The 27,851-nt window shown below is 38.0% G+C and overlaps 1 protein-coding gene across 2 annotated transcripts in view; it reads left to right on the top strand.

The window, feature by feature from the left end:
* The window catches only part of ADAMTS19 (ADAM metallopeptidase with thrombospondin type 1 motif 19), a 147,178-nt gene that overhangs the window by 13,064 nt on the left and 106,263 nt on the right, over positions 1-27,851 (top strand). The window contains exons 3-5 of one of the 2 annotated variants that reach the window (XM_054186933.1): positions 17,220-17,385; positions 24,247-24,419; positions 25,357-25,440. In XM_054186933.1, coding sequence (XP_054042908.1) covers positions 17,220-17,385; positions 24,247-24,419; positions 25,357-25,440 — 423 coding nt within the window. The remainder of the gene's footprint in view (positions 1-17,219; positions 17,386-24,246; positions 24,420-25,356; positions 25,441-27,851) is intronic. The other variant, XM_054186932.1, reaches the window with a different exon arrangement.

Below are 27,851 nucleotides of genomic sequence, written 5' to 3'. Positions count from 1 at the left end.
GAGGAAGCATCTTCATTCATCAGTCAGTCAGTGCATGCACCAGCAATGGACTTGAAGTCATGCAACCACATAAAATACCATTTTAATGTATGAGTGTGTGGAGGATAAAATGAAGACCTTTGTCAAGAGGACTCAAGCATTTCATATCTTTGAATTTTTTCCTTTGGTTTTGCAGCCTTGGTAGTCGGTTATGCTTCCTTTTGTAATGGTAGTTACTTCCTCTAGTTCATTTGGAAACTGTGCTTGAATCATGGTCAGCTCTGATCGTTGTGTTTTTGATGAACCAAACTGAAAGCATGGCCCTTGTGAGTTGCTGTTCTGTTAGTATGCCTTCCAGCTTCTTGAAATATAGGCCTACAGGATCTCACAATAATAAAAAAGTAATTCTCTGGCCTACGTAAGGGCAGATCAAAATACGAAAACTGAAGGCCAAAATGCTGGGAGGCTGCCGAAAGAACTTCTTTGTAAAAAACCCCAAAGATTCTGATTGTAGTTGGAAAAGTTAGAGCTGCAAGTATAGAAGGTTTATGTGTTCTCTTAGCAGAATAATAAATTCCATTTTAATTAGTTTCTGATTGATAGTTTTTTTTCATGTAAGTGAAGAGGAATAAGCTAGGTGGCCAGTTCATTAATATGGCACAGATATTGTCTTCTAGTTTCCTTCTCTGTACTAGCTTTAGCTCCATTTATTAGTTATTTTTTTAATAAATTAATTTTGTAACATGAAGATATAGGCAGTGAATTTGTCTAGACACCATAAAATCAGAATCTTGATTATGTAACATGACTTTATATTTATTATCAGAGTAGTACCATTGATCTAAACTGGTATGAAGTCAGATCTGTATCTGCTTCGGTTTTAGACAGAGAGGGTGGAATACAGTATCTTGCTTTATTGACCATTTATTGACCAGAGCAGATTGAGGGTTTTGAGGCTGACATGCATGAAATGATTCTTCCATAACAAAAACTCATTTGTCTTCCCTTTTAATGTTGTAAAATTGAGAAGGTCTCTTCTGATCTTAAGAATAATATGGTTACACTCTTACCACAGTATCAGGACTTTATCATAGTTGACATAAACACAGTGGTTTTGAAAGAGACACAGGATGGTCCTTAATGTAATTTTTCTTTAAAAAAATAATAAATACTTAATGTTAGGCAAGGTTTCTGAGCAAAATATACCTATTTTATTAACTCATCTTACCTCATTGGAATAAACAGACAATGTTTAAGGCTTTATAGCCCTTCCTCAAAGCTTCTATTTTTCTGTAATAGAAGCAAAACTACTAGAGAGAGAAGAATAATTCAGAATCTAACTAGTTTTACTAATCAGTTCAGCCTTCTGAGATAATGAGTAGGAGCTAGTGAGTGAAGGGAAAAATGATCAGAGAGAGAGCAGCAGTTTATTACATGGAGGGTTGGGAGAATAGGTCATGTTTTCTTTTGTGACATAGTTATGGTTGCCATAAAATCTATATTGTCGTAGGCATCTAAAGTTGAAAATATCATATTTGTTTTCTCAAGGATTGCAGAGTATGTTTTGTTTGCAGTTATGGGTATTCTGCACATTTAATAGCTGTACCGCTGATGAAATCTGTCTTGCCAATAGCGGTATTAGTCAGTCCTTGCATAGTTACCTGGAGCAAATGCATACAGTACAGTTTTTGAATTTAAGTTCAAAAATATTTTTTATCAGTGTGTCTTTAACCCAATGTGTCTTGAAAATAGGTTTTAAATTGACTGTCACATATGTAATGTAAAATTTGACTTCGACAATGCCTTGTAGCACTTGGATCAGAAATGCTAATTTCATTTTAAAATTTTATAAAATAAAGTCATCTGTGCTAAGAGTAGTAGGCTTTCTGTACCTCATAAACTTCCAGAGTGCTGCATAAGGAGAAGAAATAAGAACATGCCTGTGGTAAGTCTGCATTTCTTAGTTTGTAGTTTCTAAGTATAAATCTTTAGTGTTAATAATTTTGAATTTATTATTTTAAAGATTTATCTGTGGAGTACTTTTCTGGAGTGAACAGGAAATTGTGTATGTGAAAGAAAATGGAGTTTCATGTACTGTAAATTCAAAATCCAGATCATCTCTATATTGTCTCTCTCTCTCTCCCATCCTCATTTTCCCCCCTTTGTTTAAAGGATGTAGAGCCTAAACACTTGATAGATTAACAGATGTATGGCTGTGGAGAATGTGTATTTGGAATCTAGGTAGCTCCAGTTTAGCAAGAAAATACATTTATTTACACAGTAATTTTAGTTGTGCAACATGGCAATAGGAACAAAAGAGGTATTTAGAGTAGTTATGCTTCTGACAAACATTTTTCATATATGTGTGTTTGCATGCAACTGCAATTGTTTGTTTTGTAGATGTTGCAATTGAAAGACAGCCTTTAAATTGTGGTTTATGTCAAATGTTTAAAATATATATAGCCACCAGTTTTGAATTTCTCAGATTATTAGTATTCAGCATATAGATATACGCTGCCCAAGCTGAATGCTAGTTAAGAATACATAAGCATAAATATCTTGGCCAAATATATATTGCAAGTCAGTGACAGAACAAGATTAGAATTCAAAACTTAAAACAAAGGCAGAGAAAAAGTAAATAATAGAATCGGACTAGAATTTAGAGATCAGGACAGTATCAACTTAGTACAACATCACAGCCAAGTACGTGTCCCCTCCGTGAGAGGTGGTGATGTTGATGTAGGCAGTGGCATAGATCAGCTGTTATTACCAGAAAAAAACGAATTCCAGAAGAACAGAGTAGTAGGAATTATTCAGCCTAAATTGAGGAAGCCTAAACCGAGGAAGCCTAAACCGAACTAGCTGTTACATCTTTTAGAAATTTTGTAGGCAGAAATGTTCTATTATTCATGCAGGATTGCAGCACTGTTGATTTTTTTTTCATACTTTGGACAGAGATGTTTGAGTAAATTTTCTTTCTTTCTGAACGTACGGTACACATCAGTAGGATTATGTAAATTTTTCATTAAGCTTTTTCTCTTTATTTGCCACCTGCTGCCCACAAGGACCACCAGGTCCATTTTAGCAGATCTGCTTGCCATTCATCCACCCACCCACCCACCCATGGAAAGTCTGTACCGGTGCAACAAGTGAATCTGTCCCAGGGGCTGGACTTGGCATTCATCCTTGCTGAATTTCGTGAGGTTACGGCTGGTAACTATTCATAAATATAAATTTATGCACATATTTTATATGTATAGGTTGGATGGCACTAAAATGAGCTCACATGAATGATTGGTATCTCCATGAGATCTCCCCCATTTCTGTTGCTTCAGTAAAGTTGCTGGAGCCCTTGTTGGTTATCCTTGTTCTTTTATCTTTTTATCTGGCTCATAGATGACATTCCTTGTCTGGTCATATCTCTTCAACCCCCAAAATTTTGAATTATCTGAGGGTTGCTAGCATCTATAGTGCAAGTCATTACATAACAGAATTATCTTCATGTGACACATTGGGAAGAAGTTATCTGCAGTTCAACACAGTTGGTTGGGTTGCCATCTATTTTTTTTCAGAAAAACATGCAACAGGAATGGTACATTTAGCTTGAGGAGTTTGTGATTCATATTTATTACATTTCTGTTTGAAGCGTTTGAAAATAGCACTTAGAATTGCCTTATGGTAGTACTTTTTAATGAATTATCATTAAAGATACGTTATCTACCTCAAATTGGAACAGATTAGACTTGTCTCTCTGGAGAAAAAGAACAGCATACACACGTCTAGTTCATGGGACAGTTTGTGTTGGGTAGTGATTGTTTATAAAGGTTTCTGTAGTTGTTCCAGGAAGAGTCATCTTAAGAACTGTAGGGTTTAAATCAACACCAGTGTCCTATTTACCTTCTTTTAACATTTAATATTTTGAAATTTGAGTTATAGTGCACTAGTGATTTAAATTTTTTTCTGTATGTTTAAATTATGCTGTGCCTTCTCAGTGCAAAACTTAAAAGCATTTGGGATGAGTTCTATGTTTTAAAGCATTGAGCCTCTTCCCGTGTTTTGACACAACTAATTTGACTAAAGCGAGCTACAATTAAACTATATATCTGGGTATCTGCTGCCAAAAAAAGAGTGTACAGTGGAGTGCATTTACAATGTGCTGTTGAAGCAATAAATCTGTGAAAAGAATAACGTATGCTTAATTTCAGTAAATAACTTCTTAAAGTTTGGGTTTTTTTCAAAAAGGACAATCTATGAGAGCTTATACATGATATTGTAATGAACCTTCCATGATGTAATGAACGTGCTGGCACATTACTTAAGAGAAACGATTTTCACTACTGTATCTAGTAACATGTTGTACGCCTTACAATACAGGAAAAGTAAGTGGCATCAAAGACTAACAGACAAAACTAGTTACATCTAGGAAAGTGACATGAAAAAAGGTACTTTTGTGAAAACAGAATGTCAGATGTAACAATGACCTTAAAGCAACAAATTGGAAATAACAAATGGTAGGAATTCTGTTACTGCTAATGATCCTATCATGTGTGTGACTTGTTGTGTGCTTTCCCACTTCTTAAAGACTTCATTCCCCATGTGAAGCTGGCTGCCTTTCAATGGAAGATCTACGTTTGGTGTAACTTGGTGTGATTGTTCTGAAGTCCTACTCTCACAAATTTAGCTGGCAGTGTGAGAGGCAGGGTTCCAGTAAATTTTGCCTTGTTTTCAGTGTGACTTGTCTCCATTGATATGGAGAGAAGGCAGTGCTTCAGATGATAAAGAGCATGTTCTTTTTGATAAGTCAGTGTTTTTGAAGGAACCCCCCTCTTTGCTGGAAAGCTCCTGGCCAGTTCTAGAACCCAGCCTGGATGCTTTGTATGAACAGGAGGTAAGATCGGAAGCAGCACATGGGGTGTTGACTTTGCTTTAGTGTTAAATTCACAATAAACACAGAATTTCAGGATTTCACAACTGGTTTATCAGTTCTACTGAGTTCTTCTGGAGACCAAAGGGCAAGTGTGCAGTAGTTGAAAATGTACAGAGTTTTCTGTGAACAGTGGCACAAGCTGAACAAGTGGACTCCATGAGTGACGTGGCAGGATTGTTGCAGGAGTATATAGTCAGTTGATATTTCTAATAAGAAAAACAGAGAGTAGTTGGCATGTGAAGAGGTGGTCCCTTGAACCTGATGACCAGCCTGTAACATTGCACAGAAAGCTGTGGCACTTGGAGGGACTTGTGTCAGATTCATGAGTTTCACTGCTGATCGCAATGACTGAACATCTGATTTTAAAGCACCGTCTCAAGTTTAGGAAATCCCATTTTGTAATTTTGTCTAAAAAAGGAACTTAAATGAGAGTGATTTGAATTGATAAATTTTACATATATTATTTGCAATTTAATTTTGTGTGTAGTGAACACCTCTTTAATAGTGAGTAGCATAGTGGTTGCTGCTGTGTAATAACATAATTATTCTCCTGCATCTATGTGGATTTTTCAGAGTGAGGAGTGTGTTTCTGTGTGGGTATAGTCGTTGCAGAACACTATAAAATGGCAAGAGAAGCAAAGGTAGTAATTACTTTAGCGTTTTAATGTTATTCTTCAAAAATTACAGATTTTTTAAACAGTATCTCTTTAAGATGATGATGATGAAAATGAATATACTGTGCTGAAACTAGAGAGTTTGTACGTGCTCTGAAATTTGTCTTTAATAAAAAAAGGGGTTCGTACCCTTGTGTTCACCCTTGCAAATTGTGTACCAATGCATAACACACCCTTTTAGGTAATATCTTCATTAAAAAGAGTCGTAACCATACATCATGTAGGCTAAAGCCCATTTGGTATAAAGTCCATGAAATATAAATATGATATCATTATTACACATTTATTATGACAATCACATATTGTATCATGGGGAATACTTCAGCTTTTCGTCTTTGGCATGGATTGTTGTGGATTTAGAAAACTCCACAAGACAGAAGAAAACAAAAGATATGAGAACTTTTATAGTAAACCCAGATACCATGGGACCTATGATAAAAGTGACAACGCTGAAACACAGAACAGCTGCGAAACATGGATAAGGAAATTATAACTTTGTAGTGATACAGATAGGTTTTTGACATAGACCTTTGTTGATACATGTGCCTTTACAGCTTTTTCCTTCCTTTCTTTAAAGCTGGAATTAATTGAAACAGTTTAAAGCTTAGTGTTATTTATGAGAAATTTACCTATAAGCATTGAAAAGCTTTTCTGAACTGCTTGGAAAAATCACAGTTTGAACTATCTACCCTTCCGTTAATTTCATACTATCTGTTTTTGTTGTTTTATCACCTTCTGATAGGTGTGCAAAATGCATCCTCTACCTTTAAAGGCATCGTATTGCAGCTGTGCAGACAGGATACAGCTTGACATGAGAATTTCCTAAAGTGCCCTACAAAAATTCTGACTTGTGAGTCTTTATCCTGGAGGTGTGACTACTGATCATTATAAGGCGTGGACTTTGTAGCCTAATGATACAAATTATACTGAATTATTTTTGTACAACTTCCAATAAAATCCAAGTCCGTCACAAAGAATACATTGAACGGAACTGAGACATTTCTGCAGATGCCTTTTGCATAAATTAAAAATACATCCCCAATGTGCAAAGCTAGCCGTGTAACTTAGAGTATTTATACTCTGTAAATGACCAATGTATAAATAAGCCTGTGTTGCATTTTTTTTTTTTTTTTATCTTGGAAGTGCAGTCTGCAGCTTAGAGATACACATTTAATCTTAGAGGTTTACCTTGTAATCTCAGGTTTTTATCTATAGAAGAGAAATGTGAGCTTCTCATTCAAGTGAGTAGGTTTTTGCAGGGCTGTGGGATTCTTGCAGAGAATACAGCCTGTCACCAGCTTCCCAGTTGAAACTCAAATACCTTTTCTTAGCTTAGCTATGTTTCAGCCAAATGCCATTGGAAGAACCCAAGTCTTTCAACAAGACAGGTGGCACGTCACTAACAACTGAATCACTAACATTCAGAACCTGAAACTATCGTGGGAGGGAAGATTGTAGGCAGTGAGTTTGGAGCATGGCTATGAAACAGTATGTTGCTGGTGAGATATTCTTACCACCAAGTAAATTTGCCGCTTCTCCACCACTCTTCAGTAAATTGGAAACTGAAAGATATAGAATCCTGTATAGGCCAGATAGAAAGTTTTCTTTTCTAGGTCTGGCAGGAAGAGCTTTCTCCACAATGAGATGAATTCTGTTTTTACTTGAAAAACTATTCTATCTAAGTAAAGTTTTTTAAAAAAGTTAACATAGCATTCATGTTGCAGAGCTAAAAATACAGAATGTCAGTTTGAGCAAAAGTTAATGTTGCTGTTGGAACTTTATTTTGGCAGTGCTGCAGTATTTGCTATCCTGGATTTTTTTTTTTTTCAAGTTATGACTTAACTGCACATATAATAAAATATACATGGTTTCTAATGGAGCTGTGAGTTGGAACTTTTAATTTTTAAGCAAAATTCAGAAAGAATAGGGAAAAGTTGAAGTAGTACTAATAGATTTCCAAAGCATTTTTATGAAAAAGTAAAGGTCTTCAAGGAATTAGTTGTACCTGCATCTTGTTGCATTTTGCCATATATAATGTGATAAGTCTTAAAATGGTATTATTCAATGTTCCCGGGTAATCTTCAGAGTGTACAGCTATACTGAATTGATTTTAAAATCAAGTGATAGTTCATGTGTTTCCAGTTGGGTTTCATAAACATGAAATGTTTTATGTATGTGAGCATTAATAAATATTCTTAAGGTATTAAAAAACAGAAGTGGATACTAAATTGCCAACATGTTACCATTTTAGAGAATGTCTCGTAAGATTACAAGTGATGTACTTTACATCCTCCAGACTAAAACGTACCTTGAATATCCATTGTCTTACAATGCCAGTTGAAGCATAAGGAAATCCTTTCAGTGGTGCCCAGTGACAGCACAAGGGGCAACAGGCACAAACTTGGACATAGGAAGTTCTATCTAAACATGAGAAGGAACATCTTTACTTTGCGGGTGGCAGAGCACTGGAAGAGGCTGCCCAGAGAGGTGGTGGAGGCTCCGTCTCCAGAGACATTCAAAACCTGCCTGGACGCGTTCCTGTGCAACCTGCTCTAGGTGACCCTGCTCTGGCAGGGGGGTTGGACTAGATGATCTCCAGAGGTCCCTTCCAACCCCTACCATTCTGTGATTCTGTGTGATTTTGTGAAATTCTACTTTGCCCAGAGAAAAGATGCCAATAAGTAATTGAATGGCAGTGCCTTATGTGAAGAAATATAGATAGAATATTGATAGAAATATTGACAGAACAAGAGGGAATGGGTTCAAGCTGCAGCAGGGTAGGTTTAGGCTGGACATTAGGAAAAAATTCTTCACAGAAAGAGTGGTCAGACACTGGAATAGGCTGCCCAGGGAGGTGGGGGAGTCACCATCCCTGAATGTGTTTAAGACTCGTTTAGATGTACTGTTAAGGGATATGGTGTAAGGGAGAACTTTGTAGAGTGGAGATGATGGTTGGACTCAATGATCCCAAGGGTCTTTTCCAACCTAAATGATTCTATGATTCTATGAAATTATTTCTTTTGCTTCACATTACCTCCAAGAAATATGGGCAGTCCAACTGGCCACACGGGGAGAGGCACACTTTGGCAGTGGAGTCAGGCAAGAAGAAGTATTGCTGGTTAAGATTGTACGTGGTTTTAGGGATGGAGGTTTTATTTGGAGCAGTTCTGGTTGTGGTGCGTATTGGTAAGAATGGTGTTTGTGGACTGGAACGGAAGAACTGAGATGTGCAAGGGGACTTCAGTCTGTAAGATACAAGTTAAAGTTCAGTTTAATGGGGAAAATGTAGCTGTATCAAAGAAGCCTTTCTTGAGGTTCTAGTGAATGTCTTCAAACTTGGATAAAAATCAACAGGTATTTCACAGTCCTATCAGTTTCAAAGACGTGACTACATATCATATTGTCTCAATTGCCTTGTTTCCAAGGTATGTTAAATTTGTCACAGCTCTCAAGTGATGTTTAGGAGGCCGTCAACCTTTTACGGATTTTGAGATTACTAGTAAATATTTCATAACATTGAATCATTTCCAAAGCTATGAACCTCTCGGCTTCTTTGAGCTCTGCTCTGCTGAAGGACCGCAATGGACTTAACCAACAATGTCTGTAAGCGCTTGCAGTGCACGGTTCACAAGGATAGTGTTTGTATGTTACTCATTATAAAGTGGAAAAAAAAAGGATGCTTTTTAAAATAAGTATCAAAGAAAGTGGAGTCTATAAGTCATGGAAGGTTAAATAACCCCCTGTCCACCCTTCAGTACCTTAGGATCTTAATAGTTTCTTTTCCATATTTTTCTTATCATAATTGTTACTAATGGTTTTGGTATTTTTTTAAATATTTTTATAATTATAATTTGATATATTTTTATAATGGTCTTGATATATAAAAGAAAGCTAACTAGTTTTACTTTTGCATCTTGTCAGCCTTTTTCATAGTCTAGAACTTGAATCCTTCCTGCATGGCAAATAACTCTTTATTAGTGCTTTTTGACTTGCAATCTTGTAAATAAGCAGATGGGAGGAGGAGGAATTGTTCTCTTTGTTTCCACTGCAGTTAAAGTTTATGCATACTGTGAAGCTACTGGTACCAGTTCTCTACTGGAGTTTGCTGTAGGCTGTCAGCGTACAAACCACATGTTTGATCTGCTCTTACGTTCTTTCTTGTCATCTATTACACACTGTCAGAGAGAGGATACTGTACAGCGTGGACCTTTGTTCTGACCCCGTCCAGTTGTTCATAGATACTTAATATAGATGTGATTGTGTTCTTAATGTTGTCCATCGGCAATTTTATGAGTGGTGCAGATGATCAGCCAGCCTGGCAAAACAGGGTGAGAACAAATTTGGTAGATGGAAAATTTTCTTGAGAAACAGGACGTCAAGATTCTGAAAAAATGGTGCAATTTACATATTTTTGTTGAAAGACTTCACTGTAAAAATCTCTTGAGAAATGAAAATATTTCAGATGTGGTTTCCAAACAGTAAAAGCACAAATCTAAAATCTATTTTACGTACTTACATTCAATAAAGCTAACATCTGAAATAACTGGTAACATGTTACGATAGATCTCACACTTGTGTTACAAAATCATTTATTGCACGCACAGCCTTATTAAAATGTTTTTATTGTGGATGTAGTCAATGATTGTTTGTGGTCATTTCTTAAGCAGGCTGTACTTTGTTTAGATATTATCCTGCACTGTGAAGACAGTTTAAAAATCATAGCAAATAGTAGCATATTGGCAATTTAAGCAGCGCTTGTACCTAATACAGCACTAATTTCTAATGATGTGTTTATAGAGGAAGTCTTAGGTCTAAAAAAGGAAGTATTTCTGGCTAGGAAACATGAAATTTGGAATCTGGAGGAAATGCCAAACATCTTAGGGTTTGGCTGGCAGTGAATTAATAGGCAAGTGGAAATTCGATGGGTAACAACAACAGACCCTCTGGCTGGACCTGATGTCTATAGTTCCTTTATCCATTGATCTCCTTCATTTTCTTTTCAACAAATGAGATTCCTTTGGATTTGTGTCCTTTCCATGACAAGCTTACACTTCACTCTCCACCGTCAGCGTGAGAGATTCTTGCTCAGTTGAGTAAGATTATGTGAATAATCGCACCTGTTGAAATGTGTCAGAATATGCAAACCCATCTCAATTTTGCATGCTTCACTATTCTACTTCATTCATACCTAAAAAAATTAAGAACTCTTTTTGCACGTGCAACATCAGCTAGTTTTGATAAAACGTGATTTTCCTAGAGATTCAGGTAGTGTGTATCTTAAAACAGACTGGAAGCGGAGGAGTTTGGAAGAGTTTAAAAGCCACAGAAAAGTTGTTTGTACAGATCTTAAGTGTGGGGGACAACATCTGAACTCATGCTCTTAACTCAGTAGTCTCTGTATAACAGGACTATAAGGTATGGCGTTGTGCATGTATGCGTCTTTCCTTAGGGTGCAGTCCTACCATTAAAAAAAAAATCCCAGAAAGGATTGGATTGAATGCTATGTCAGCAGCTGAAAGCCAGTCAACAGAGATAATACTGACTCTCTCACTGCTGTGACTTCTCCTACCTCTATGCAGCAGAGTGGAGTGAGCAGGTAGATAGAGAAAACCTCTAGGAGAAATACAATGTGTACGCTGTGCAAAACCCAGAAATGCAGTTAATTGAAGACAGAAGTTGCTGGCACTTATGGATTGTTTCTTCAGTCTTCAGCAGTGAAGGTACTTAAAGATGGAAAGCTGTAGTGTGTTTGAATAACAAGAATATGTGAAGTTCTTACCCTGTTATTTACGCAGTTTGAAAAGTTGTTAGAACTTGCCTTGTTATATGCATTAGTAAGAGCTGGAGACTTTTATTTTTGTTGTGTTTCGGCTGGAATCAGGTCCTGATGGCATTGTTAGAATCATGATACTAAATTTAGTCTGAAATTTTAAAATTATAGAGGAAAACCTTCTTCAGAGTGGGACACAGATATGCAAATTAAAGATTTTGCCTCTTTAGTCCAGAATAAATCTTCAGTTCTGGGACATTTTGCAAATAGTACAAAGATTACCAGAATGTGTTCCAAAACTAGTAAGTATTGAAGTAGTAAACAAGAATTAGTCAACAAGAATTGAAGAAAACCTTTCATTTTTATACTGCAGATGACTTTAATATTTTGGTGCTGATGGTTGTGATAGATGTACATTTTCTACATCTGATAGGGATGCATTTTTCCTGTGACAAGTATTGCTATGTGCCTTGGACAGTATGGTGGGAGTGTGGAGAAGTACAGTTTCGTACAGCCTGTCCTTTCACGCTCTGTGCATCTGCTTCACGAGACAGTGGAGAGTAGAATGCAGGGAAAATTTTAATAAGAATCATGACATGAGAAGTCTATGTCCATTTATTACTGAAATCTAGCTTAAGATGCCTCTGGAATAGGATGAAGAGACAAAAGAATAGTGAGAAAACAGGAAAGGTGTGACATGGTGGGAATTCACTTCAGGTTAGAATTAGGAAATTTTGAATCTACTGCTCGTTTAGGGGAACACACCATTATTAGGTACACCTGTAAGCATGCAGCTGGTAGTAATAACCTGCAAGAGGGGGACAGGTATGTAACTCTGTATGGATGGCCTCTGTGGGATGACACCAGGGACTGCCCTGTGCTGGCCACTGCTGCTTCCAGCTGGCCCCAGTGGACCCGCTGCAGGCCACAGCTGAGCCCCTCAGCCACGATGGCAAAGCCCCTGGGAAAATGAAAGGGTGAAACACTGCTCAGCAGTATAAGGAGTGGGGAGAAAAAGTGAGAGAAAACATCCCTGCAAATGCCAATGGTAGAGGAGGAGGAGGTGGTGCTCCAGGCGCCAGAGCAGATATCCCCACTGCAGGTCCTCCATGTGATCCTCCATGGGGAGGACCAGGCCAGAGCAGGTGTGCGTGCCCTGAAGAATACTGCAGGCCTTGGAGAGCCCACGCTGGAGCAGGCTTATCCTGAAGGACTGCAGCCTGTGGAGAGAGTGGACAGATAAAGTGTGAGGATGAGGGAGCAACAGAGAGAAAGTGTTATGTCCTGACCATACCCCCCCGTTCCCCACCTGTGCTGCCCAGGGTGCAGGGGGAAGGTGTGGTTTTCATTTGTCTTTGGTTGTCATTACCCACATCTGTTTTGATTGGCAATAAATTAACTTAACTTTCTGCAAGTCAAGTTTTATTTGCCCATGATGGTTATAGCTAAGTGATCTCCCTGTCCTTATCTTGACCCATGAGGTTTTTTTTAATCTCGTTTTCTCTCCCTGTCCTGTTGGGGAGGAGGAGTGGGGGAGCGGCTGGGTGGGCATCTGGCAGCTGACCAAGGTCAACCCACCAAAATGATGAATTGTTTAGTGAATGAAATATTTTGCTTTGACATGTCAAGCCACAGGGTTAGAAACTGCTACTACATGAGCGACTAATGATAAATTATAGACCGCTGAGACTCATCCCTTGGAGCTGGCAAACTACTTTGTTTAAAAAAGTAAAAAAAGCCTTAATGTTCTGACATTTCTTTGAAGTCTGTGTTGTGTCTTCTTCATTTATTATTGCTTTTCAGCGAAAACACAACATATTGGCAAAATCCTATTTCACAACTGTCTTGTGGTATGTAAAATCTCCTTTTCAACACAGTATTATCTTAGCCCTATCTCTTCTTTGGGATATTAAAATGGTAATGACTTGATCTTTGACTGTAGTACATGCTTGTGGATATTCTTCTGTCATCCCATTTTTTTTGTGCTAATGTTAGCAGGAGGAATATATTTTCTTCTTTTATTACTTCTCAATTCTGGTTCTTAGGAAACCATATTCATTTTTCTAACATTTCTTTGCTGTTTTATTCATATAAATTCTGCAAGAAACAATATTATGTTCAGAATCTGCATTGTTTCAACTTTAAATGATAACAACTTTGAATTGATATGCAAAGAAGGGTATATAAGAGTTAAAAGAAATCTTTGCCAGTCTTGACATTTTCTGTCTTATACCCAGTATCTGGTAGCTATATGCATAGGTGGTCTTCACAAATTTACTCTCTTTTGTGTTTGTGTAACTTCTCATGGTAATACAACTTTATTAGAAACAGTAGACTGACTTCAGGTTTTCATAGGATACATGGCAATGTCAAATCCTTATATATGCTCCAAATAGGAAAAAAAGAAATTGTTGTCCTTTTGGGAAAGAAATGTTGGGCAGAAAAAGGTAGCATGAATGTTCTAATGCAGATGTTAGAAATAAGATGGCATAGCAGTTTCTGTTATAAGTCTTTTACCAGATGCAGTTACACAGAATATTCAGGTATTTTTCATTATTTGTCCCTCATCTATGATAATTCCAATTGGATGTAAGAAAAAAACCCATCTTTTATATTTCAGAAGAATTCTTATCTGACTACTTTTTGTGTTTATTAGCATATTTCACATGTGAACTATTTTTATTTTAGGTAAGACAAAAAGTTAGTTTTTATTCAGGGATGATGTTTCAACATGGCTTTTTTGTGTTTCTTTTAAGAAAGTGAAAAGTCTTGATATGATATGAATGTATGTTGTGGAAAGCACTGATTTATGAGGGCAAGCATCCACTTTAAAATACATGTTGTGGATGTGAGTCCATTTCAGAGTGTCCATACTTAGTCCCATGTAATGCTTTACATGCCCATTTGGTAAAGTTTGCCTCGTACTTAAGATCTCACTCTACTGCATAAACTAAATAAAATGCAGAGCAAGTACCCATTTCATCCTTAGGAGGTCCGAGGATTTTTTTGCCAAATGAGGTTGTCCTGGGCTTGTGCTCTACTGAGATGGACGTGTGCTACATTTAAGTTTTGTTTTATTTCAGGCAAGAAACTTGAAAATGCAGGGATACATGACTGCAGGGGGAAGAATGGCATGTTATGTTACCTTTGCATGAGATAAGCCCACCATCCTGGTAGCCTTTTCAATTGCAGCTGTGAGCCATGGTAGCTTTTCAGATGAAACTGGTGGGAGGTGGATCAGTTCCTCAGAACTCACTTACAGTTCTACCCCAGATGCGTATTATTTTTTTACTTTTTTTTAAAATACTTGTTTTGCTGTGCGTTTCCATGACAAGGAGATTTTGCCATTTGAAATGCCTGAAGCCTATATTTGGCCGTGTCATCCAATATCTGAAAGCACATTGAAACTGTGGTGCTTTAATGCATGGCTTTGATTTTCTCTGATTTCTGTGTATAGTTTAATGGCAGAAGATCTTCTTAACTCCACTTCTAATGATTATGAAGAAGTAAGGACATGGTTGCAATGGGTGTGGCTACATCTTCCCCTTTCTACCTGTGAAATCGATAAAGAGATGGAGAAATAGTCACTTTCTTTCAAAAGCAATCAAAATTATCACAAAGATTATTTGGTTATCCTGTTTTGTCTGAAAATTACAGATTTGAATATGTATAGCTGAGGTTAATTTTAGTCAGTAAACTTTACATCAGTGTTCAGCTCTTTGACTCCTGACTCAGGAGACTGGCAATTTTCAGAGTTCTCTACCAGTGGATTAACCCTCAGTTTATGGAAGAAGCTAAAAGAAAACATAAGCTGTCAGTGGTCCTAGCACAGTTTCTCAGTATGTCCAGTTGGCTATATGAAGAACAGCATCTTAAAGCCCTGGTTTCATTTTGCAGCAAAGAGAATGAAGACAGAAGAAATATGACAAATGTGCTATGACTGAGTCTTTGTTCAAGGTGGACTAAGGCCTTGTTTTTTGTAGGTGGACAGGGGAAACCTGCAGCACCACGTGATGGGCTGCTATTCCTGTTCTATATCCAGAGTTTATCAGCATCTTTCATAGGCTAAATAATGATTTTAAAAAAATAATAACCTATACCTCAGTGAAATTCAGCATTAGACATAAAAATCAAACGAAAAATAGTTTATGCATTTTACTAGTATTTGAGAACTAAGCTTTTAAATAAAATTTAATTTAATATCATTTATAGTTTATGTTAGAAAAGTTAATTGTTATGTAAAAGTAACATTATTCAAGATACACGGAATTGGTATCTGGTAGGTGTACGGATAGTCCCTAGTAATACTTAAATAGCTAATCTTCTAGATGTGTAACATTTAGAAGTTCATGATGAAGATAAACTGACCTAAAATGTAAGTGCAAAAAAGGAAACGGAGCAGCCAAACAAACCCAGCTACTTTTATGTTTCTGTACAATGTTAATGATGACCTTTCAACATCTGTTCAGCATTCTGCAGCTAGTGTAGCTGATTGAAAAATTAAATACATGTATTCACATTTATTTTATGGAATTGCGTGTAGAGATTGTGTTGTTTTTCTTTTTCTTTTTAAAGTAATGCCCACTTATGTTTGAAGGAAATTGTATTTTGTCCGACCTATAAAATTTAATTTTGTTTTCTTGCTTGGATTGGAATTTCTTTTTGATGATTTATCCATATGTCAGGCAGGATATCCAATGTGATAATAGCATCTACATAATTCTAGAAGAAACAAAATTCTTTTCTGTTTCTCTCCTGTCATACTACATGGAAGCGTACAGAAGAGCTCTTTGCTTCTCTCAGCCGGAAGTACCAGATTGTTTTCGTTCTGCAGGAAAACTGTTTAATAGGTTTTTAAGTTTAGAGAATGAGAAAGTTAACTGTTGGCCTTGCTGATGTCATTTTCTAGGAGGAAAAACCCCCACAAACCCTTGATTTCTCCAGCTTTAGTCCTGATAGCAACTTATGTGTGTTGGCAGCTTAATAATTTGAGCCGAGTTAGATTTGCATGGTATTTATATATAAATACATTTTATAGTGTGGGTTTTTTTTAACTTTGCCTGCACTCTTGTAATATTAGATATGCATGTGGTGTGTTAGCTTTTTACATATCTCCAGAGGTCCCTTCCAACCCTATGGTTCTATGACTCTATGATATGTTTATAGAATCATATAATCCTAGAATTGCCTAGGTTGGAAGGGACCTTTCAGATCATCTAGTCCAACCACCAATCTGACAGAAACCATCACCAAAAACATATCTCTAAATATGTTGGGGTGGGGGGTAAGCTAACCAACTAAATGGCTGTATTAGAATGTTTTTCTGTTTTAGCTGCTGGCAATGAAGGAGGAATTGCTGCGCTTTTTTTATACCTTTTTTTTTTTTAATTTGAAGAAGTGTAAAAGCAGCATAAAAAAATGTCTTTTCCAGCTTCACATCTGTTCAGGATATGTTCTTATGCCCTAAATTATTCCTGTTATTTCATTAAATATGGTTATCTAAAAATGTTACAATACACTGAGAAATAAAATTAGTGTATAGACTTTTCTGTACATGCTGTACATATTTAAATGACCCTGTGGGTCTCCCAGAGCAAACTTTTAACATTCCAGATCTTTTACCGTGCATCTGCTACTGGCATGTAGCCACCCACCCACACAGATTTAGTTGAAATAAATGAAATTTATTCTAGTTCACTTCAGTAGAAAGGCTTGTAAAACATAAAAGTAGTCACTTTGCTGGTAAGGTTACTAAAAAAAAGGGTTTTCTTAAATGGAGTTTTGTGGGGTTTTTCTTCTGCAGGACTGTGCACAGCTTCATGCTTACTTAAATTTTTATCTTATGTGTTCCTTTTGTTTTCCTTTGCAGATGGGGTTTATACAGATTAATGAGGACTTCATATTTATTGAGCCACTCAATCGCACTTTGGCTGTGACAGGTCATGCACACAGGGTGTACAGACGAAAAAGGTCCGTAGAGGAGAAAATTACTGAAAAGCCAGCTGCTCAGAATCAGTACTGTGGTGTTGTTACAGGTAATATACAAATCTTACTGAAACGATCTAATGTAGCAGACATATTTTTAAGGTGTTTAGATAGTAGTTAAATCAACCCCCAACAAAAGCATTATTCTACAAGTATTCTAGCAGTAATTTATGGTGGACTTTGAGGCGTCAAGCTGAGGCTGCCAGTTGTTGAAAGAGGGAAATGTCCACTGAGGAATACACACTGCCTCTTAATGTCCAATTATATTTGAAAGTAGGAATATTCAGGTCATTTTTTTACTTCACCTTAATAATTACAACCTATTTCTTGTCCCTCTCTGTCTTCGTAGTTGCTTAATAACTCACTGCGTGCAGTGCTTAATTTTCTGTTTTAAAACATTAGCACAGTTCATCCCAGTTTCGGACAGTAACAAGTCTTGAATTTCCAAATGGGTCTGACACTGAATTGAAATAATGGTTATAAGCGTGTTGTTGTTCTATGACTGACACTTAAAGAACTGTATGAAACAATCCTAATGCATCTTCCTCAATGGCGGGTAGAAGAAGTTGATGTAGAAGGGTTTCAACAAAAATTTGGCACATAGTGATAACTTAATAGGTTCAATGGAAAGGGGAAAAATGCCTTTTGTGAAAGATGATGTTCTGGTGTTCCTGGTTCATCATTCTTCAAAGAATAGAGGACATCTCAGTCTTTTGACCTCAGGATAAGCTGGAGATGTTTTTATTGTTGTTGTGAGAAATTATTTTTTCACCAGGAAATAAACTGGAATGACTGCACATTTATAGGCTTTTTCATGTTTCCTAACCTAGTATAAGTGAGATACTGACAAAGTGGAAGGAAATAGCAGAGGTTCACTGACATGGCGAGGGACCTGGATTATATGACATTTGGAGTGAGGCAGAAGAAACTGGGTTATTTCAAACAGGTAAAGAAAGGTAAAGGAAGGATGCAGCTGCGGAATTCCAGTGCCTAAGGGGCTGCACAGAGAAGATTAAGCCAGACTTTCCTTAGAGGTATGCTATGACAGGATGGAAGACAACTTGCACTCAAGGAAATTTCAATTGGACATAAGGAAAAAAAACTCAGCAAGAATGCTTAGCACTGGAAGAGTTTTCGTAGAAAGGCTGTGGAGTCCGCACCCTCAGACATTTAAAAAACATAGCTAGACATGGAGATAGCTCTGAGAGAGCTGATCTCTCTATGATGCTTGCCCTGACTAGAGCAGGAGGTTGGCCTAGCTGCCCTCTGGAAATCCCTTCCAGCCAAAACTTTTCTGTGGCTGGTGGTTTTCCCTCAGCATTTATATTGCACTGTCTGTTTTATATGGTTACAGAATAAATATGATAGGTTGGGGTTTTTTTTTCCATTTTGCAAGCATTGTTTCTGTAATTAGGCATCCATCCACAGGTTGAAATCAAAGATGAATTAGCAAAGCAAGGCTCTTTTTGTAGTTATTAAGAGAGACTAAGTAAATGACATGTGACTTCCTTCAGCAGGCTCTATATTTCTCTTGTAGGCATTGTATTACATTGCCACTGCTTAAGTAAAAGTGAAATTTTCTATATTAGCAAAAGTAAAGTAAAGCTGGTTATTCTTCCTTATATAAGTGAGTTAGAGCATGTGTGCCTGCATGCATTTGGGAGTGAGAAAAAGAAAATTAAAAGTATGCGTGAAGTGTGCACTGGGAAAGGGGAGAGGGGCATCTGATAAATAGCAAACCATGATGTGTATGAAAACGATGCAAACTCTTCTGTAAGGACAATATTTTGTGTCATGTTCATTACCAGTCATCCTTTCACTTTGTCTTATGCTCTAAAATGGGAGAGTTAGCTTTTTCTGTTCTAATAATCTTATGCCCAAGGCTCTGACTTGGTGCAAATAGTCTGTCAACAGAGATTCAAATATTTACTTGAAATAAGTTTCATTATCTCTACTACCAGACTGAAATTTCAAAATAACTCAAGCTGTGCATAACTGATTAGCACCTGCTGGCATAACCTTATTGCCAGGGGGGTATAAATGTCTGCAGTTTCTAACTGGTGTTGTTGTATCAGCAAGACCAGTCCCTCACTCTGCTGCTACAGTTATTTTAGTAAGAGGGGTTGCAGTAGGTTACATGCGTAAAAGCTCTGTCTATGCTAGGGACAATTTGCTGGTGTGACATGCAGTTGGCTAATATCATCAAAACATTCATGGTAGGGGCACAGCCTTAAAGGTGGGTTAAAGCAACAAAAATAAACCTTTCCAGCAATATTTGAGAATTTTAAGTCAAATCCTAAACTGAGAAGGTCAGTAAAAAAAGCAGATGAGTATATGGGGCTGTCTGATACTCTGAGGTGGTGCACAGCTGCCTTTGGTAGAGCTGTAGCTGTGTGACACAGAGAACGATTATCTCAGCAGCATGGCAGCTTCTCAGCGGTATGGATTTGTCTTACAAAAGGATGTCTTGCTTCTACAGTACACGTGTGTCAGAATAGGTGCTCTGGGACAGGTATTTATCCTGCTGGTTTTGAGCCAAATTGATCTCAAAGACTGGCTACCTATCAAGCAAACGTGTATTGCCAGTGACGAATTGTAATTATTAGAAGGAATGAATGTTTGTGCTGGAGGTGTTGAAGGATCGCTATTGGAAATAATAGCTTTTCATGCAGAACTCACAGAGGCAATCAAAGAAGGTATTGTTTGTTGTCCGTTACTGTTGTGGGCTGGATTGAAAGATCCTACACAGCCAAACTTGTTTGGAGAGAACAAAGAACTCGTTTTTGTGAATGGGGTGGATTTTTCTTACTAATTAGGGGAGGGAGCGAATTGTACCAACAGAAGCAGATTTTTGAGAGTGTGCATGTATATCCTTTTGTTGAATGTGCGTGTGATTTATTTACACATTGTGAGGCAGTTGCACGTAAACAGACCTCACAATCCACACCTTTCTTTAGCACATGGTCCGTGAATCCTTTCAAAACAACCAGTTCACAAGTGCATTACAGATGAAGTGTGAGGGAAGCAGTTGCTATTAGAGCAAAGGGCCACGTTGGAAAGCTAAGCTCTTTTCCTTCTGCCTGATCTGAAGCACTTGTTCCAGGCTGAAGCTGTTTGTACAGTGAACCTAAGTCATGGTAAAGGTATGGGGCACTTTGGGGAAAAAAAAAAACAAAATAAAATCTTCCCCTTTTCACACAGACTAGTGAGCGAGAGCTCTTATCCAGGATACAGTAGATCTGAATTTTGAGTCCCTTCTGAGGGACTGGAAGCCTCCTCTTGTACTTCTCAGTTCTGGTGATAAAGAATATACTGTTCTGATTTATAAGCAGATTGTGCTTCTCCTCTTAGAGCGATGCCATATTGCAGGAAAAGCCTGCTAGTTTCACTGGATGAAAAGCAGAAGTTTGACTTTATGGGATGTAGACTGGGCAGTCAGCTGGGAGAGCTATCTTGGTTCTTGCTCTACAGCCTGTTCCCATGCAATAATCATGAAATAAAATGCACACACAGTCTTGGTCATAGGTCTAGATCTATGAGATTGCAGTAGATGGAGGCTGGTGGGGTGCTTGATTTATTTGTTTCCATTCCTTGTGTCGGAAACAGGTTGTCACTCTGCATTAAGACATTTAAATCCCTATCCAAACTACAGTGGAGGTGTAGCTCGTGGCTTCCTAAGCTCCTACATATTCCCTACCCAGCCAGAATACTGCAACTTCCATGTGGCTAGGGTACCCATTTTCTTTTCCCTGGGTAAAGAAAGCCTGGGGAGTGATGGTGGTTGCTCTGTACGCTGGGCCTCAATGTGGATGTACTCAGGGAATGCTCTTGTGCCTGAGGAGCTTAAGTGTTCACGAGTCCTGTAGTCATAGCCTGTTCTTAATGTTGGCCCAGGCAACCTGAATTTACAGCAGCTAGATTTTAATCTCATTCAGTTTTTTTGGAGGGGATTTTTGTTGTTTTGTTAACACTTCTTGTTATTTTCTCTGAATTGCCTATTGAATGTCAAATGTACTTGCTGGAGTACTGCAGTATTTCTAGCTTTCCGTTCAGTGAACTGAGTTTAAGTAATAAACGGATGTGGAATCCTCATATTTTCTGTAGCTGCACAAAACATAGAAGTCTTATTGCACAGAACCTTCCTGGAGCATTTATTTTTTATTTTGCCAATGTAATTAAGTTTTTAAAATGAATTTATGCATCTTTAATCCCAACTTTTTTTCAGTTAATCTGACTTTTTTCTTGTTAGCATAGGCATTATTGATGTAGTTATGTTTTTTTATAGCAGTTATAATCTCTTACATACTGTACCTTCAATAATGAGCAATTCTTTGTAATTTTTACTTATTTATGAGTATGTAAAGAAACAAGTGTTTTTGCTTAAAGCCTGTTTTGCCTCTTATCTGGCAGTAATCATGGCAGTTGTTTGAATACCACTGGTACCAAAATTACTAATTCAATTTACTTAAAGGTCTTAGGGAAGAGCTAAAATTTTCAGATAGATGAGATCTCATGCGATGGGGAATTCTGCCAGCAATTTGAGAAAGGTTGGCTGGCCAAGAACAGATTGTCCCTTGCTTTGTTAGCCTGGCAAATGATGGGCGCTGCCCCTTGCAGCCAGCTTGTCTACAGAGCTGTGCGGTCCACTGCAATCCTGAAAGACAGAGGTTTCGACAGTTTATGGGACTGTGGTGACCTTAGTGTTTAGTGCAGTGCTGTATTTTAATGTGGGCTGCTTGCTGTCAATTCTGAATAAAAATGCACCGCTAGCTAAAACTTTCAGAGAGGTGTGTTAGCAGACTTCTCTCAACAGCCATGCTAATATTAAATTTAAAGTTTTCAACCACTAGCTGCTGTTTTTTACAAAGAAGTGAACAATGAATAAACTGTGTTGCTGGAAACTGCACTGGAATCAATCACTGCTCCTAGGAGGAAGGCAGAGTGACCAGATGGCTCATGAGAGATCTTATTTAACCCAAATGAGTTTGCTATTTAAACTTAGATCTATAGCCTACTCTTGCAGCATTAGATGCTTGTATGGTAAGTCATAGTTGTACAGCTTATAGGGTGTGGGGGTTTTTGGCACAAATCCCGACACTGAAGTTTCATTAAAAATTATTCTCAAAAGAGTGATGAAAACACACATAATGTTTTATAAACTAGGCTGTAGATCCACAGTTAGCAAACACAAGTAAAGCTAGAGGCTGGCTATATGTATAAGGCTAAGCAAGTGTCTTGGGTCAAAATGAGAGAAATGAAAATCGTTAGATAGCTTATGAATGTGCAAGTTGTTTCTACTTCTAGGCAATCAAACACCCAATATTAATTTCTGGAGAATATCTACTTTTTTTTTCTTTTAGGAAATTTGTATGCTTATCAGTGTTAGTAAGTCTTACATTGTCACCACTTGTACAGGAATCAGTAAGCACTTCTCAAATGTAGTGGGATGGACTAAATCACATGTATAATCTTTAACAAATGTCTACAGAAAAAGAGAGACAACCATTTTAAGCATTGATGCTTTATACTTTTCACATTGAAAAGTATACATCTACATTATATTTACATTAAATCAATATTACACATACATTTATATTAAATCACAGATCTATCTTCCAGTGGTATCTTATCTGTTAAAGTTAATTTGTGAGTTCATTGACTTTTAAGGCATATTTTTAGCACTTTCCTGAAGAGTGACTTATTTTTTGGAGAGCAGTCACGTGTTATAAAATGAGCTGCAGGAACTTTCCTATTAGATTAATTGCAAAACATTTCCTCAAAATTTCTGAATATTTGATTGTTTCCAGAACATGTGTTTATAATTGTCATCTCAAGCATCACTTTTGTTGTAAACAGAGAGCCCAATTGTGGAAGCTGGAAAAAATTTCACTTGATTTCAGTGACTTCAATGAGATCAGTCCCAGAAGTTTTATGTCCTTTCAAGGGGATCTAACAGAATTTGGCTATTACAACAGGGAGTTTCATTTTATATTTTGTTTTAAATTAAATTATTTCAAATATCATTGCTAACTGCTGTATGCATATCTGACCACCTCTGGCTTGAACTGTTTCTGTGTCATTTGCTTCTCTTTTTCCGTATGTACTGTAGTAGTAATGGGGATTTGTTGTGTTTTTGGAGGGGAAACTTAAAATTAACAAGAGCAGTAACCTCTAGTTTACCATAAATGTAACATGTTTTCAATTTGGAGCTTTGTGTAGGTTTAGAAGTGTGTTTCCAGGGTTTGGTTTTGTTGTTTTAATTTAGGTGCTTAAATGACCACAGCACTGACTTTGAAGTCATGTTAGTAAAACTTTTTTTTGTTTCCAACAAACCTATATCCTATGTATCATTCTCTGTCATTCATCTGAAATATTCTTTCATCTTTGCAAATCCGTGAATTGTTCTGCGTATTTTCTTAATACTGAATTTGGGGCAAATCTGTATTTGCCGTCTTTAATGCTAAGGTACAATTGCATCAAGATGTTTTCTGCGTGATTTATGAAGACGAGCAGTTAACAATTCTGCAATCTCAACAAGACTATTTTTCTGTCAAACCTAACATGAATTTAGTTTTGTCCCACAAACCAAACTAGGAGGCAAAAACTCTTTTATAAATGTGTTAGGTGAAAGGATGCAAAGAATCTGACTGACTTTATTTGAGCAGATGGATAAGATTCCTGTTTTCTTGGTGTGAACTAACATTTATATGTAGTACCTGCCTTCAGTCTGAGCCTTAGCGTTGGCAGTGCTAAGTAAGCGTGTATTAAAGTTCATAGCTATTACATTCCACGTACTCAGAGTTATACCATAATAACTCTGGTTAGCAAATCCTGAATCAGGTAGCAAATCCTGAAAGCACTGTAGGGGTGGTTTGAAGGATGAGTTCGTCAAGCAATGTTTTATGTTACAGATAAAAGAAAAACCAAGAATCAAAAAGTATCAGAAAGTGGAAGAGGAAAGCGATACTCTTACAAGTTACCTCAGGAGTACAATATAGAAACTGTTGTGGTCGCAGATCCAGCTATGGTTTCATATCATGGAACAGATGCTGCCAGAAGATTTATTCTGACCATCTTAAACATGGTAGGAAATTTAAAATTAATTTTGGTGTTTTGTCAACAATGCATGCACCGCGGGCTCATTTCATTGGTCCTTTTAATTACTCTGACTGAGCACCTGTAAGGGACAGTCAGTACGTGACCATCAGCAGGCTGTCAAGACGTACTCCGTATATTTTGCAGCGTAAAACTGTGGCACTGCAGACTTGTCTGTACTGTCTGGTCCTATATCTTCAGGGGAACCAGAAAGTGAGAGCTGAACAAGATGATTTGTTTTCGTTAGAAGCCCATGATGCTGATGGGAAGGATGGAGTATTGGATGATTTCTCATCATCTGTGCTTGTTACGAAGAGATGACATTGTCTGAGAAGGGCTGTGTGATCATTAGTGGCTGAAAAAAAACAAAGGGTAGTGCATTCAGACAACTACATCCCCTCCTAGCTCTATCTGGAGATGCGGTGTACTCATTTGGTGCATAAAGCAGTGAAAACTAGCATCTATAATGTACAAGGAAAGATTGTTCTAAACAAGGAGTGTAAGCTGAAAAATAAACAAACACTTCTAACTGTTCTGAATGGTAGGAAGAGTTATTGCCACGTCCTGGCTCAGACTACTTAGGCCATGATGCTGGATTTAAATGAATAGAAATTTTCGTGTGAACAGTATTATATGCATGTCTAAGTATTTGGAGAAACAGGCTACAGTTTATAAAGTGGTCATGGTCACTGAGGGGAAAAGGTCTTCTTTGTGCTCCCAGAATGAATATTGCCTAAGCTCTGTTTTCCATTCAGAAGATGAACACAATACATTAGCTTAATGTTCTGTTCAAATTATGGCAAATTAAAGCAGTTACAGTAGAATATAAGAAATTTTTGAGGTTCTTTGAGGTTCTGTTATTTGTAGTCTACAGTGTGTTGTGTGCAATACAAGCACATGTTTTTATTTATTGTTTTTTATCTTAGGTTTTTAACCTTTTCCAGCACAAGAGCCTTGGACTACAAGTAAATCTTCGGGTCACTAAGCTTGTCCTCCTCCATGAGACTCCAGTAAGTATATATCATCTTCATCTTATCCTGTAGAGGGTGGTGCTACTTATCTTTCTGCTCCACGAAGGCTTGCAATATTCACCGACTTTAATGGATGCCAAATATTCTCACTTAACTTTTGTGCGTTATTTAGGTATTTTCACTGCTGGGCAGCCCCAGTAAAGATGAAGCGTCTCCTAATTTATGTGCTGCACATATTAAGATTTTTCTGTGCTTGCAGTTGGAAGTCAAACAAAGTTTCCGTGTGGAAATCAGCTAATTCTTAAGAAAATCTGCTTGTGCATTCCTGTAGCTCAATACGAAAATAATCTCCTTTAAACGCAGTTGACAGTAGAAGGAGAATTTATGTTCTTTGTCACACAATCCCTTGATGGAGAAAAGGCACTATGATATAGCACTATTCTTTCATTGCATCTTTCAGGAATTATCTCAGATGCTGTTTTTCTTTCTTTCTAAAGAAAGATGAGTCAGCTGATCTAGAATAATAGAATAGTTTGGATTGGAAGGGACCTTTGAAGGTCATCTAGTCCAACCTTCACTGCAATGAGGAGGGACGTCTTTAACTAGATGAGGTTGCTCAGAGCCCCCTCCAGCCTGACCTTCAATGTTGCCAGAGACGGAGCATCTGCTACCTCTCTGGGCAATCAAAGTCACAGTGTTTCACCACCCACATTGTAAAAAATTTCTTCCTGGTATCTAGTCTCAATCTTCCCTCTTTTGGTTTAAAGACATTACCATTACCCCTTGTCCTGTCACAACAGGCCTCAAAAAAAGTTTGTCCCCATCTTTCCTGTAGGCCCCCTTTAAGCACTGGAAGGCTGCAATAAGGTCTCCCTGGAGCCTGCTCTTCGCCAGGCTGAACAACACCAACTCTCTCAGCCTGTCCTTACAGGATAGGTGTTGCAGCCCTCTGATCATTTTTGTGGCCCTCCTCTGGACCCACTCCAACAGGTCCATGTCTTTCCTGTGCTGAGGGCTCCAGAGCTGGACACGGTACTCCAGGTGTGATCTCACGAGAGTGGAGCAGAGGGGCAGAATCACCTCCCTTGACACGCTTCTTTTGATGCAGCCCAGGATGCAGTTGGCTTTCTGGGCTTCAAATGCACACTGCTGGCTCATGTTGAGCTTCTCATCAGCCAACACCCCCAAGTCCTTCTTGGTACAGCTGCTCTCCATCCCTTCATCCCCCAGCCTGTATTGATACTGGGTGTTGCCTCGACTCAGGTGCAGGAAGTTCCACTTGGTTTTGTTGAACCTCACGAGGTGCTCATGGGCCCACTTCTTGAGCCTGTGGACATTCCTCTGAGTGGCATCTTGTCCCTCAGGCATGTCAGCCACACAACTCAGCTTGGTGTCATCTGCAAACTTGCTGAGGGTGCACTTGATGCCACTGTCGATGTCATTAATGAAGATATTGAACAGTGCTGGTCTCTATACAGACCCCTGAGGGACACCAGTTGTCACCAATCTCCATCTGGGCATTGAGCCATTGACCACTACCCCCTGGATGCGACCATGTATCCAATTCCTCATCCACCAAACAGTCCACCCATCAAATCCATACCTCTTCAATTTAGAGAGAAGGATGTTGTGGGGGACTGTGTCAAAGGCCTTGCGGAAGTCCAGATAGATGATATCCGTAGCTCTTCCCTTGTCCACTGATAGTCACTCCATCACAGAAGGCCACTAGGTGGGTCAGGCAGGACTTGCCCCTGGTGAAGCCATGCTGGCTGTCTCAAATCACCTCCCTGTCCTCCATGTGCCTTAGCATAGCTTCTAGAAGGCTCTGTTCCATGATCTTCCCAGGCAGAGAGGAGAGGCTGACAGGTTGGTAGTTTCCAGGATCCTCCTTTCTACCCTTTTTAAAAATGGTGCGATGTTTCCCTTTTTCCAGTCACCAGAGACTTCCCCTGACTGCATGAGTCTCTTGATGGAGACTTTCTATTAACCTATGGTTTGTATATCATATTTCAGGACAATGTCAACTTGATTTCTCTTTCTTTAAAGAAAATATTTTGGAGATCCTTTGATATTTTACTTAGTTCATAAGAAAAAGGGATTCCCTTATCCATGTTTCTAATTTTAAAATATTATATTTTTCCAGTGAATAAGAAAGTATTTCTTACTTCAGTGTCCTCTCAGCAGGTGGAGAAGTCTCGTTTCATGTTCAAATTCTGGATCTTCACATCATTAACCTTTTCTTCACTATGGATAGTGAAAAAACAGCAAATGAATGAGAAAAGAGTTCAGGTTAACAGATCCACTGTACGCCTCTCAGTACACTGTCTTCATCCATATCTTTAACATGAGAAAAAGATGGTCTCTACTCCTGAAGTTCAAGTCATTCTGTTGTGAATATACTATCCCATGAAAAGGAGAATATTTTTTGCTAACTCAGTCAAAAAAATGTT

Source organism: Rissa tridactyla, chromosome Z (genome assembly GCF_028500815.1).
Source record: "Rissa tridactyla isolate bRisTri1 chromosome Z, bRisTri1.patW.cur.20221130, whole genome shotgun sequence".
Taxonomy (NCBI): domain Eukaryota; kingdom Metazoa; phylum Chordata; class Aves; order Charadriiformes; family Laridae; genus Rissa; species Rissa tridactyla.
The sequence above is the reverse complement of the archived record's forward strand: the minus strand, read 5'-3'. Positions and strand labels throughout refer to the sequence as shown.